The 13,796-nt window shown below is 48.7% G+C and overlaps 1 protein-coding gene across 1 annotated transcript in view; it reads right to left on the reverse strand.

Annotated features, from left to right (window-relative positions):
• RAPGEFL1 (Rap guanine nucleotide exchange factor like 1) overlaps window positions 1–13,796 on the reverse strand; it is a 76,470-nt gene that overhangs the window by 21,870 nt on the left and 40,804 nt on the right. The window contains exons 6-9 of the mRNA XM_056863259.1: window positions 13,247–13,414; window positions 11,459–11,556; window positions 10,646–10,768; window positions 6,078–6,256 (exon numbers count right to left, since the gene is read on the reverse strand). Of these exons, the coding sequence (XP_056719237.1) occupies window positions 6,078–6,256; window positions 10,646–10,768; window positions 11,459–11,556; window positions 13,247–13,414 (568 nt within the window). The remainder of the gene's footprint in view (window positions 1–6,077; window positions 6,257–10,645; window positions 10,769–11,458; window positions 11,557–13,246; window positions 13,415–13,796) is intronic.

A 13,796-nucleotide genomic window follows, 5' to 3' on the forward strand; every position in this document is an offset into this window, starting at 1 on the left:
ATCTTGGTCATCTGGAGATCAATTGTAACAGCGGGAGATCTCCAGGTGCTACCTGGAGGTTGGCAACCCTATACAAACCCCTGAGTTCAAGCCCAGTTTAAATGCTTTCAGGCACAACTAGAAAAAAATTGTGCCTGAGTCTTTTAGACAGCACAGATGCGCCCACAGCCACCAAGCAAAGAGCAGCATGTAACAACAAAACATCGCTGCTTCGAGGGAGGTAGCATGTTTCCCCAAAGATATCCAGTCACCACTATGAAAAGCAAAGACAGACCCATGTGTTTTATTCTGCCTCATCTATTTCAAACACAAAATTAACCCAATGTTGTCGACAAGCACTCTGATCTGTCGATTTGGGTTCACACTGTCAAATTTAGACAGGCCACGGCTCCGCAAGGTTTCTTGCTGTACTTCTATTTCCCTCTGCGTGGAGCTAACAGCAGCTGTGGGAGTTAAAATAGAGGCAACAGCTGGAGTGGAAAGTGCATGCCCCCCTCCTCTAGCTCACCTGGTTTAATAAGCAACCTCATGGGGCAGCTTTGAAGCTGACACATACGATGATGAAGAAGAGTTGGTTTTTATATGCCGACTTTCTCTACCACTTAAGGGAGACTCAAACCAGCTTACAATCCCCTTCCCCTCCCCACAACAGACACCCTGTGAGGTAGGTGGGGCTGAGAGAGCTCTAAGAGACCTGTGACTAGCCCAAGGTCACCCAGCTGGCTTCGTGTGGAGGAGTAGGGAAACCAACCCAGTTCACCAGATTAGCCTCCGCTACTCATGTGGAGGAGTGGGGAATCAAACCCGGTTCTCCAGATCAGACTCTACCGCTCCAAACCACCACTCTTAACCACTACACCATGCTGGCTCTCAGATGATCCTGATCAGGAACCCCATTCCCACCCCCGAATCACATCTAGCAGCCCTGCTTCCAAAAGAACTTTCTGATACCCGAACAGGCTAACACAATGGTAACCACGGGGGCGAATACTTCTTTGCCCGTACTTTAAAGAGAGGAGACGATTAGCTGCATCCCACTCACGCCAGCTTTCCAGGAACCTTCAATTAAAACAAGCTCACTGAACCTACTTGGGGGAAAGGAGGATGTACCGGTACTTGCTGGAACAGCTTTCTGGGCTTACGAAAAAACCCTCAAAACAGGGGACAGGGGCAACAATGGCTGCCCCCACCTCCATGTCTTTTTAACATTAATCTCAGCTTCAAAACCAGCCACTGATCCCTCAGTTATAAATTTCATTCATAGCAAAGGCAGAGGTGATGATGTCATGGGAATGTCACCTCCTTGCCAGGGCTCTTATGCCTTTGGAACTGCTGAGTGGCAGGTAAATATCCTTGCTGGGCAAAAACCTTACCTAGCCCCACCCACTTCCTAAAAACCACTTGAGGAGTATTAGAAAAGGTGTTGGCAGGCACCATGGTGCCCATGGGTGCCATGTTGGGACCCTTTTTAGCCCAAAGTTACACTACCAGATGCTGATGGGGAATGAAGCGGAAACACCAAGCATGCAAAACACACACTTTTACTGCCAGTGTATTCAAAAGAATATTTCATAGCATCATAGAGTTGGAAGGGGCCATACAGGCCATCTAGTCCAACCCCCTGCTTAATGCAGGATCAGCCTAGAGCATCCCCGACAAGTGCTTGTCCAGCCTCTGCTTAAAGACTTCCAGTGAGGGGGAGCTCACCACCTCCCTAGGTGGCTGATTCCACTGTCAAACAACTCTTACTGTAAAAAAGTTTTTCCCTAATATCCAGCCGGTACCTTTCCACCTGCAATTTAACCCCATTATTGCGAGTCCTATCCTCTGCTGCCAGCAGGAACAGCTCCCTGCCCTCCTCTAAGTGACAGCCCTTCAAATACTTAAGGAGAGCAATCATGTCCCCCCTCAACCTCCTCTTTTCCAGACTAAACATTCCCAAGAACTCCCTCAGCCTTTTGACGGTGAGTGGCTACTTAACTACTGCTAACTGCATGGAGAACCAACTTCATGGAGCCTCGAGCTGGGCTAACACAACCACATTTACCAAAACCATCACAACCCCCTTTTTCTTGGGCTTCAGAGCCACTGCAGGAGCTCGCCACCAGCCAGCCTCTATACTAAACAACCACACCAGTCCCCCATGGCCTGAACCCACCCCCCCTTTCCCAGCTGAGCCACACTGTAAAGCTACAGGGTTTTAAAGGGCCAAAAAGAGGAAGGAAGGAGGTAGAGGAAAGAAGCTTAGCTCTGCCTCCCATCTTGTAGTGGAGCATCCACACAGATGTTTGGCCCGCAGCCACCGTCTATGAACTGGACCAGATGAGGTCTTCCTCTGATCGGGTTTAAAAGGTTAAAAAAAAAAAAAAACACCACCAACCTGGGAAGTCCAGAGCGGTGCAGACACTCCTATTCAATTCAGGGGCTTCCTGCGTGCCACGCAGGAGAGAATCCCCATGAGGTAGTGGCTAAGAGGTGTTCGAAAGTGTTCAGGCAAGCACATGCTAAAGCTGGCAGAAGAGGAGCCTAGCAGTGGAGTTTTTAATGTCTCCCCCTCCTGAGTAGCACAACCAGAGCAAATTAGGCAAAACAATAAAGATTGCAGAATAAATTATGTTTATATTGATTACAAGAGAAGCTACAGATTATTGGTTCTTCTCCACACCGTGTCAGCCACAGTTACGGTAAGTCTTCCAGCAGTCTTTTGAATATGTTCTCTCCTCCCTTTCCTCCAAGGGCAGAATATAATGGTTTTTCTCTTCCTAGCGATTCCACACCGCAGGTTTTCCAGGCAGGTCTTTTTTTAAATCAACAATTTAATAGCATTGTATTGATATACTCTTATACCAAAATAGGCATCAGGTTCTCTGAAGTCCCAGATTTCATTTTCAAAAAATCTCTAGCCCATTTTGTTGCAGAGATATACTCTTTTTGTTATATCTCCACAAGGAAAGGGGCTATAGACTTGCATGGTGTGTTGTTTTTTTAAATGAAAGGAGGGAATTCAGAGAACGTGATGCATATCAATATATCTAATTCTCAACGTGGCAAAATCTGTGGATACTTAAATCCAGAGACTGCAAGGTGTGTTGTTGTTTTAAATGAAAGCAGGGAATTCAAAGAACGTAATGCATATCAATATATCTAATTCTCAACGTGGCAAAATCTGTGGATACTTAAATCCAGAGACTGCATGGGGTTTTGTTTTTAAATGAAAGCAGGGAATTCAGAGAACGTGATGCATATCAATATATCTAATTCTCAACGTGGCAAAATCTGTGGATACTTAAATCCAGAGACTGCAGCCATGAAGAAACAGGACAGACCTTTCTACCAATCTGAGAAAAGCTCCAGGTTTGCTGGAAAATCTGAAATCTTAAACAAAAAAATACACTTGAGGGTTGACCCCCTGCAAATAATAGAAGCAGCACCTGTAGCTTTAAGAAATGAATGACCTCCGTGGCCACTGTTGGACAACCGCAAGAGAATAGCCAGTCTTCCGGCCTTGGTTTCTGTCAGTAAAAGGCAGGGGGAGAGGAGCAGGGTTCTTTCCTAGGCTGTTTTGGCCAGACACAGCAGCAAACAACAGGTGACTTGACACCATGCAACTCTCATGACTCACCAAGGACTGGCCGCTGGCCAATGTTCAACAGTAGCCACCCCATGAAAGGCAGTGTGATATAGTGGTTAGAGCAGTGGTTCCAAACTTTTCAGGCCACCACCCCCTTGGTTCCATAAACTCAACCCCAGCACCCCCTACCCTATCCAACAACTCAGTTGAAGGGGCCCACCTCTAGTGCCCCCTGATGCCCCCTTGCCTCTCAGTGCCCCCCTAGGAAATCCCACCCACCCCCAGGGGTGGCCCAAGCTCTCATCATTCTCATTCACCCAGGGGGTGGTACTGCCCGCTTTGGGAACCACTGGGTTAGAGTTTCAAACTAGGATCTGTGAGACCCAAGTCCAAACCCCCACTCTGCTGTGGAAGCTCACTGGGTGAGCTTGGGCCAGTTACACACTCTCAGCCTAACCAACCAGACGGGGTGTTGTGAGGATAAAATAGGATAAGATGCATGCTGTGGAGAGAGTGGGGTCATCTGCTGAAGCTGGAGGGTGAGAGATTCAAAACAGATAAAAGGAAGTAGTTCTTCACACTAGGCATAGTTAAATTGTGGAACTTCCTGCCCCAGGATATGATGATGGCTGCCAACTTGGAAGGCTTTAAGAGGGGAGTGGACACGTTCATGGAGGAAAGGGATATTTGTGGCTATTAGTTAGAATGGATGCTAGTCATGCTGCATACCTATTCTCTCTAGTATCAGAGGAGCATGCCTATTATATTGGGTGCTGTGCAACACAGGCAGGATGGTGCTGCTGCAGTCGTCTTGTCTGGGGGCTTCCTAGAGGCACCTGGTTGGCCACTGTGTGTACAGACTGCTGGATTTGATGGGCCTGGGTCTGATCCAGCAGGGTCTTTCTTATGTTCTTTTGTTAAGAGAATGATGAGAGCTCCATTAGGTCCCCAACGGGGAGAAAGATGAGGTATAAATGAAGAGAGGAAATATTGTGGGACGGTGGATACAGAGGAAAGGGAGATGCCCCCTGTTAAGTCCTTGTGGGTTTGCTCACTGTACACCTGGGTCCAGCCATAGTTTTCCTGAGTAGAGGCTGCCAAGGGGAGGAAAGGAAGGAAAGCTGAAGTCAGGGGGGAGAAGATAAAGGTAGGTTGGCTGATCAGTAGGAAGGAGAGAAGGAAGCAGGAAAAAAGGAGAGACTGTGGGGACTTTCAGGGAAGGGAAAGATGAAATTGTGAGGGTGAGAAAAACAAGATGTCCACCCACAAGTCCTTGTGGGTCCCCTACTTGATTTAGTATAGTGGTAATCACTATAACATGATTAAACCGCTGGTTTTTGTAAAAAGAAAGAAGAACTGTCTCCAGTGTGTGTGTGTGTGTCTGTGTGTGTGTGTGTGTGCCGTCAAGTTGCTTCCAACTCATGGCGACCCTATGAATCAACGTCCTCCAACGTGTCCTATCCATAACAGCCTTGCTCAGATCATGCAAACTGAGGGCCGAGGCTTCCTTTATAGTCAATCCATCTCTTGTTGGGTCTTCCTCTTTTCCTGCGTCTCCAGTAGGGAGAGGAAATGGCTGCTGGCAGGGAATATGGCCACTATGCGAGCAGGACCAGGAAAATCCAGACTTTTCCACCCACACGGCAGCTACGGTCTTTCCAAAATCTTTGGTGCACAGGAGATTTGAGAAAGATCAAACAAAAGCCAGGAAAACCCTAAGAGATGCATGCATGCTATGGGGAAACAGGAAAAAAATGCACTTCCCAACCGCACTGAACTCAGGGCAAATAACCCGTGCGGAAACATCCAGAGAGAGAAAGAGATGCCCAGCGAGGTTCACGCCCAATGGAGAATTTGGACACGGACTCTTCAGGTCCAGGCCTAACACTCATCACCCAGGAGCCCCCGACGTTTTCGAGCCTGCGGACACGTCCGTAATTCTGACACAGCATGGTGGGTGCAGCAAGGAAATGGCTGTGGCAAAAGGCAGAGCCAGACAGAAAATGATCGCCACAGCTTAACTTCAGTAACACAGTGCAGATCCCTGAGCTATGGTGGCATCTGCTGCCAAAGCAACATTTTTTAAAAATTGCACAGCAGATCAAATCTCCAGTAGTCAGTCAGAATCCTTGCTGGGCAAAAGCCCTATCTGACCCTGCCCACTTCCTAAAAACACTTGGCGGGCACCAGAAGAGGTGTTGGTGGGTGCCAGGTCCCTCTTCGCAAGCGGCGGGAGGTTTTGGGGGTGGGTTTGGGGAGGGACTTCAATCCCATGTAGTCCGATTGCCAAAGCGGCCATTTTCTCCAGGTGAACTGATCTCTATCAGCTGGAGATCAGTTGTAATGGCAGGAGATCTCTACCCACCACCTGGAGGTTGGCAAACCCTACATGGCACCCATGGGCACCACGTTGGGGACCCCTAACCAATACACCACACTCATTTCACTAAGTACTGGTCTGTCTCCACCCTGACTCAGAGCAGAAATAGAAAGGCGGGACACTCACACAGCAGCGATCTTGATGAACTTCTTGAGCAGGTGGGCTCGCTTCCCCAGCGACTCGCAAAGCAACACCTCCGTGGCCACCCAGTGCTGAACTTCGCTGCAACGCTGCAGCAGCAGCTCCAGATTGGCTGTCTCCCGCCGGCCACGTTCCCCGTGGAAGACGTAGTCCACAAATTCCAACTGCAAACCAGGGTGGGAGAGAGAGGGTCTGCGTCATCTATGCCCTGCCCAGGCTTCTGCGATCGAGGTAAGGAACCCCTTGCATCCCCCTACCCCAACCAACATTATCCTCTCATTAGAATGAGTTCCCTGCTCCCTCTTTCTTCCATATATGAGAAGGGCAAAGGAGAAGGAAAGCATCTACAAAAGGAACTTTGGCCTGGCCTACCCACCCAACAGAACCAACTAGGGTTGCCAGGTCCCTCTTTGCCACCGGTGGGAGGTTTTTGGGGCAGAGCCTGAAGAGGCAGGGTTTGGGGAGGGGAGGGACTTCAATGCCATAGAGTCCAATTGCCAAAGCGGCCATTTTCTCCAGGTGAACTGATCTCTATCAGCTGGAGATCAGTTGAAATAACAGGAGATCTCCTGCTACTACCTGGAGATTGGCAACCCTAGAACCAATGCGTTGAAATTAAATCAAAAGAGTTCCCATCTAAACATTAGGAAGAACTTTCTAACAGTTAGAGCAGTTCCTCAGTGGAACAGGCTTCCCTCGGGAGGTGGTGAGCTCTCCTTCCCTGGAGGTTTTTAAGAAGACTAGATGGCCATCTGTCAGCCATGCTGATTCTATGACCTTAGGCAGATCATGAGAGGGAGGGCATCTTGGACATCTTCTGGGCATGGAGTGGGGGGGGGTCACTGGGGGTATGGGAGGGGGAGGTAGTTGTGAATTTCCTGCATTGTTCAGGGGGTTGGATGAGATGACCCTGGTGGTCCCTTCCAACTCTGATTCTATAATTCTATGAACTGGTAGAATTGTGCAGTGGTAGAACAGGTTGCACCATGTCAGACCGCAGGGGTGGGGAAGTCACTTTCTCTTGTCTTCCTCCTATTAAAATGTCCTACATCCAAGAGCAAGGGGTTTTTGCTTAGTTGTTCATATGCTATGCTCGTTTGCCATTTGCAGAGAATCGTTAAATATGAAAATCATACTCCCTCCCCTTGCAATGGCATGGCCCATTCTCCCATGGTAGCACATTGCTAGTTACAACCCCATTCTGCTGCCTGTCCAGACCAGGCCAGAGACAGAATGCATCCATGTCCAAGGATGAACGAGAGAGAGCTGGTTTTAAAAGTCCTTGCATAAAGCTGCTGAATCAGCCAAATGGCCTCACATGGAATTTTGATGCACAACCATATTTGGCCCTTCCTTCATTATATACACTGCATATGTGATTTCAGCCAGGGTTCCCTGAACACATAAACCCGTGTCAGGTCAGAACCACTTTCGACAGCTTCATAAGGGCGGGGTGGGGCTATCGTAACAGAATTCTCCTTCATACAAACGAAATTTCCTGCAGAGTTCTTGTTTTCTGTGGAACAGCATTCCACAATGGAAGTTTCCCCCTGCAGTCTGAAGTAGTACAATCCAGACACACTACAATGAGAACGATATCTAAGATATTTAATTTATCTATTTATTGGACTTCTACCCCGCCGAAGGCTTTCACGGTCAGAGTTCATTGGTTCTTGTAGTGAGGGTGTGGTATGTTAATATGGAACCATTGTATCCTAAAGTGATCTGTTAGCACATTAGCGCATTATCTTGATACTTACAGGACAATGATTAGCACGTTACCTTTGATACTTTTTGCAGGTCAATGATTCAGCTCAAACCCAACCCCTTTCTGACTATGTATTACTCTTCCTACACACTTGACACTGAGAGACACTGTCCTTCAGTGTGACTCCTCTGAAGATGCCGGCCACAGCTGCTGGCGAAACGTCAGGAAAGAAAATACCAAGACCACGGTCACGCAGCCCGGATAACCTACAAGAACCAATTCTACCCTGCCCTCTATCCCAGCCAAAGCCAGGCTCAGGGCGGCTCACAACCACCAGATATCATAAAATACAATACAAATATACAAGAATTCAATCAAATACTAATTTAAAAACCAACAGTTCTGAATTTAAAATCGAATTTAAAATCGAATAGATGCTCAATTTGGCATAGAGGGCCATACCCAGCCCGAAGAATGCAGCCAAGGTCCCCTATTTCAAGACAGGAGTGCATTGGGGGGGGGCAACTATCTAGGGTCTAGCAGTTTGGTCAAAAAAAGGGACAAGCTGAGTTCAATTCCAATGGGAATCTGTGCACCCGTTTCACAGATAGGAACTGAAGAGGCCCTGGAATAGAACCAGGACTCCCCGAAGTTGATCAGCAGATGCTGAAACCTCAAGGAGAACGTGCCGAGGAGGGCCAAAAGCATCAAGAACATGCACTTTCAATGCTCGAAGAAAAATATAAACACATTTCAAGTTGCAGCAACCGGAGTACATGCAGCTGTGCTTAGAGAGAGCACACTGTCATATCAGTATTCTGTGTGTTGTTACCCTGACCCCGTTCCACATTTTTGGCGGTGGATGCTATGGATTGGGAAACACTCAGTGGAATGACTTTGGGACAGAGGGGCGTCCAATGGCATTTTCAGCAGCTGCCCTCTTGTTTCTCAGTACACGTAGTTCTGTCCTCGGTCTCTTCTCTGACCTTTACGCAGCTTTCTGTGTACATTATTAGTCTGACTGAGGGATAATTCAGACACAGGCATCCTGAGGTGTGAATTGTACCATGTGCCATTCTTGCGCTCACAGAGACGGAGATCTCGTTTGGATGTCTTGACCTCAGCCAGCATTAGAGTGCTGGACAAGGATCTGGGATATCTAGGTTTGAATCCCTATTCTGCTTTGGCATCTTGCAGGGGGACCCTGCTCCAGTCATAGGCCTTTTAAGCATGGCTGTTCCCCTTGAAGTCACCCCTCTGACATCTTTGGGTCTTTGTTTTCATTATGCATGCTGTTTCCGACCGTCAGAGGTCGCCTCGCTCTCTACCTGCATTTCCCCATGTATTGCCCGCGGTTTCAAATTCAAGATAAAACAGGTCCCTGAAAACATGGGCAAAACGCGAGGAAACGCAAGGGGAGAGTGAGGCGACCTCTGATGGTCGGAAACGGCATGCATAATCAAAGCAAAGACCTGGAATCGTCGGAGGTCTGATGGCGAGGGAAACAGCCATGCATAAAAGGCCACAGTCTCTCTTTGCCTAACCTAGTTTACAGGGCTGTTGTGAGGATAAAACAGCAGAGGAGAAAAAAATGCTCTGAACTACTTAGGGTCCTCGCCGGGGAGAAAAGTGGGGGTATAAGTATCAAAATACACACAGAATACTGATATCAGGACATGAGGTAATCTAAAGTACCTATTACAGGGGGGGAAGGAAGAACTTGAAATAGAGCTAGAGCTGTTGCCAGCAGCTGGTTTTTGATAAACTGCAATCCCACTTTTTTAGCACAGCAATCTGAGATGGTAAAGACAAGCTAGGACTGTACCACATGCTCTTCCTGACTGCTTGAATCACCACATGGACAGCAGATGAGCAGGGAGCTGGCCAAAGGGCTCCCAAGTCCAAGGGCCAAAACACACATTTTAAAGACAAACAGAGGTTTGCCTTTCAAAGGTAAATAATAAGTGTGCAAGGTCTTGGTTTAGATTAGGAATGCAGAGGGTGGGATGGGGGTTAACCCTTCAACCTCCACTTGTTCACTGAAACTGGCCCCTCCCTATACATTGTTACTGGGTTTTGAAAAGTACCTCACCATTTCCCCTTCAAAATGCTAATAGCAGCATAAGAACTGTTCAAATGTTTTAATGTGTGCCACCTTGGGGACCCTGATTGGGCAGAAAGGCAGTATTTAGATAAAAATGTTTTAAACAAACAAACAAATAAATAAAAGCAGTTTAGTGGAAAGCAGAGGAATACCCAGATTTGACTGACGGGATGAATAAACTAACAAAATACCGTATTTTTCGCTCCATAGGACGCACCTTTCCATAAGACGCACCTAGTTTTTAGAGGAGGAAAACAAGAAAAAATCTTGTTTTCCTCCTCTAAAAACTTGTCTTATGGAGCGAATGCCGGCTGGGCGTGTGCACGTCGGGACGGCGCAAGCCGGCGTTCCCCACCCCGACGGCCTGCTGGGAGGCGGGCGGGGCTGCACAGAGCGAGCCGGCGCACGCGCCCAGCCAGCTCTGTGCAGCCCTGCCTGCCTCCCAGCTGGCCGTCGGGGCGGGGAACACCAGCTCGCACTGTCCCAACGCGCACGCGCCCAGCCGGCTCTTTGCGCTCTGCCCGCCTCCCAGCTGGCCGTCGGGGCGGGGAACGCCGGCTCGCGCCATACCGACGCGCGCGACCGGACGGCGCGAGCCGGCGTTCCCCGCCCCGACAGCCAGCTGGGAGGCTGGGTTTCTCCCCTTGTTCAAACAGCAAATGTTTCATATTCCCATATCTGGGAAGAGACAGGTCCAACACTCCATTTCCTGCCAGTCATCTAGCGTGAAGCACCTCTCACCTCGTGGACGCAGCGGAACAATTCCCAGTGGAAGGCCGTGAGGTGATTTGCCACATCCTCAGCTTCGACCCGGTGGATCTCCGTGTCCCCCGGCGACACCTGGATTTCATCAGGGAGAGGGACCTGGATAGAAGTCCAAGGGGTTTGGTGATGGGGGGAGAGAAATTCCAGCAAGTGTTAGTACTAGGAGGAAAAGGTGGGAAGTGTTTTTGAGAGACCTGAGAGAAAGAGCACTCTTTCTGGCCAACCATGCCACGTTGATAGCAAGGACATGAATGGCTACAAGAATGAGCACAGCAGTTTGCACCTACAACACACCAAAAACTCACACCTGGCTAATTCATAAAATCATAGAGTTGGAAGGGACCACTAGGGTCATCTAGTCCAACCCCCTGCACAATGCAGGAAATTCACAACTACCTCCCCCCCACACCCAGTGACCAGAAGATGGCCAAGATGCCCTCCCTCTCATCATCTGCCTAAGGTCACAGAATCAGCATTGCTGACAAATGGCCATCTAACCTCTTCTTAAAAACCTTCAGGGAAGGAGAGCTCACCACCTCCCGAGGAAGCCTGTTCCACTGAGGAACCGCTCTAACTGTTAGAAAATTCTTCCTAATGTCAGGACGGAAACTCTTTTGATTTAATTTCAACCCATTGGTTCTGGTTCAACCTCCAGGGGCAACAGAAAACAACTCAGCACTATCCTCTCTATGACAGCCTTTCAAATACTTGAAGATGGTTATCATATCATTCAGGACTAGTTGTGACAGCCACACAGAAGTGGAATGAGATAAAGGAAGATTCACTCACTAGTGACGGGAAAGTATCCTTGGTGCAGGCAAAGAGATGGCTGTTTATCCCCAGGGTGGTGAAAACACACTCTTCGTTCGGCTGCAACACAGATTTCTCTGGGGATGGAGGAGAAAGTCACCATTCAGGGAATTGTTTGGAGAGGTGGGAACAGCAAAGTGAAGCCATAACCCATAAAATGTTCTTTGGGGACACTTGAGGTGGCAAGTTCAAAGGTTAACTGTTAATTTTAATTAAGAGATGGCAGATTTTAATTTGTTTTATTGTAATGGACTGTTGTAACCCACCCAGAGCCCGGCTTCGATTGGGGATTAAGGGCGGGCTAGAAATCAATCAAACAAACAAATAAATAAAACCATGCCAGAAAAACCAGCACCAGCCCAGGGTGTCCTCCGGACTCATTATCTCTCCTTCTGTTTCTACTGGTGGGAGGAGGCCAACCTGTTGGGTCGTATATCTTTGTTTAAACTTCTAGAGAGAGCCAGCATGGTGTAGTGGTTAAGAGCAGTGGTTTGGAGCAGAGAACCAGGTTTGATTCCCCCACTCCTCCACATGAGCGGCAGAGGCTAATCTGGTGAACTGGATGTGTTTCCCCGCTCCTACACATGAAGCCAGCTGGGTGACCTTGGGCTAGTCACACTCTCTCAGCCCCACCTACCTCACAGGGTGTCTGTTGTGGGGAGGGGAAAGGAAGGTAATTGTAAGCCGATTTGATTCTTCCTTAAGTGGTAGAGAAAGTTGGCATATCAAAACCAACTCCTTCTTCTTCTTCTATTGTTGATTATGGCTTGCATCCTACAATAAAGTTTCATGCGTGCTAGGCAGCCTCTGCTGAGGACTACGCTTTCTCTTCTACCAGCTCCTCCAACAGTGGTTTTCAACGAGCCCATGCAAAAATGGCAGTGTTAGTGGAAAGGGAAGCACACTACTCGGTGGAGGTTATCTAGCGCGCACGGAATAATGCTCATAGGATCCAAGCCAATGTATTTGACGCTGCACCTGCTGTGAGTCCCCAGTGTGGGAGGAAAGCAGGATACAAACATTTAAACAAACAGACTGTAATGAAAGCCGACACTAACAAACTGTTCTCTTTCTTTTTATAACAAAATACATTGTTTGGAGGGGGGGCTGTTGCATTCCCTCCCCTTGCCTTTCCATTCTGTTTTTCTTCTTGAAGTTTGAGCCTCGGGGTTGCAAAGGGTGTACGGAGGGTGGGGGGAGGATGCGGGATGGAAGCGGGGTGGCCAACAGCTTGGGGAGAAAAACATCTTGTCACTTTAACAGAGGCTTAATGTATGGAAATGGACAGTTGAAGCTTTTCATAGCATGGAGGTAAAGAACACCCTGGGTAAGCAACAGCCCATCAAGCCTCTATTAACCGGAGAGGACTTTTTCTACAGGCTGTTGGCAACTCTAGATAGAAGAAGAAGAGTTGGTTTTTTACATGCCGACTTTCTCTACCACTTAAGGAAGAATCAAACTGGCTTAAAAACACCTTCCCTTCCCCTCCTCACAACAGACACCCTGTGAGGTAGGTGGCACTGAGAGAGCTCTAAAAGAGCTGTGACTAGCCCAAGGTCACCAGCTGGTTTCACGTGTAGGAGCGGGGAAACCAACCCGGCTCACCAGATTACCAAACGCCGCTCATGTGGAGGAGTGAGGAATCAAACCTGGTTCTCCAGATTAGAGTCCACTGCTCCAAACCACTGCTCTTAACCACTACGCCATGCTGGGCCAAGCAGGATCACTGCTGCCTCTTCTCCAACACAGCCCCACGGAGACAATTACCTCCTGACGATGCCACCGCCACCAGGATGAGCGCCTCCTCCCGCGTGGGTTGCTCGTCAGAATACTGGAGCTTCTCCGTCACAGATGCAAGGATGTCCTGCACAGAGGCGGAGAGGCGGCTGCGGATGGTGACGTAGGAGTGGTCGGGCATGTAGACGCGGCAGAAGACTAGGGAGACACACAGAGCACCAAGGTGGAAGGTTGGAATCTGGGGCTAGCACAAGATGGCAGTGGTGTTTGGTCCCAGTACCAACGACTGCTGGGCTTGGGCTATGGCTGGAGACTGCACACCGCAGACAATCCCAGCCACACTGAAGTACTGCTGGTTGGCATGCTTTGCAAAATGGGATAGGGCTCAATCACTGAGGGGGTTCAATCCCCTCTGGCCAATGAGGCTTGTAGCCTTGGCCTGCTTCCAGGGTTTCTCACACAGCCTGAGTACCAATCTTGTACCAGTGGCCAGGAGCACTTTCTTTCAGCTCTAGTTATTGAAAAGGATGCAGCCTTTTATAGCGACCATCATGCTTGCCTAACTTTTTGAGCTAGACTA

This window comes from Euleptes europaea, chromosome 18 (assembly GCF_029931775.1).
Source record: "Euleptes europaea isolate rEulEur1 chromosome 18, rEulEur1.hap1, whole genome shotgun sequence".
Taxonomy (NCBI): domain Eukaryota; kingdom Metazoa; phylum Chordata; class Lepidosauria; order Squamata; family Sphaerodactylidae; genus Euleptes; species Euleptes europaea.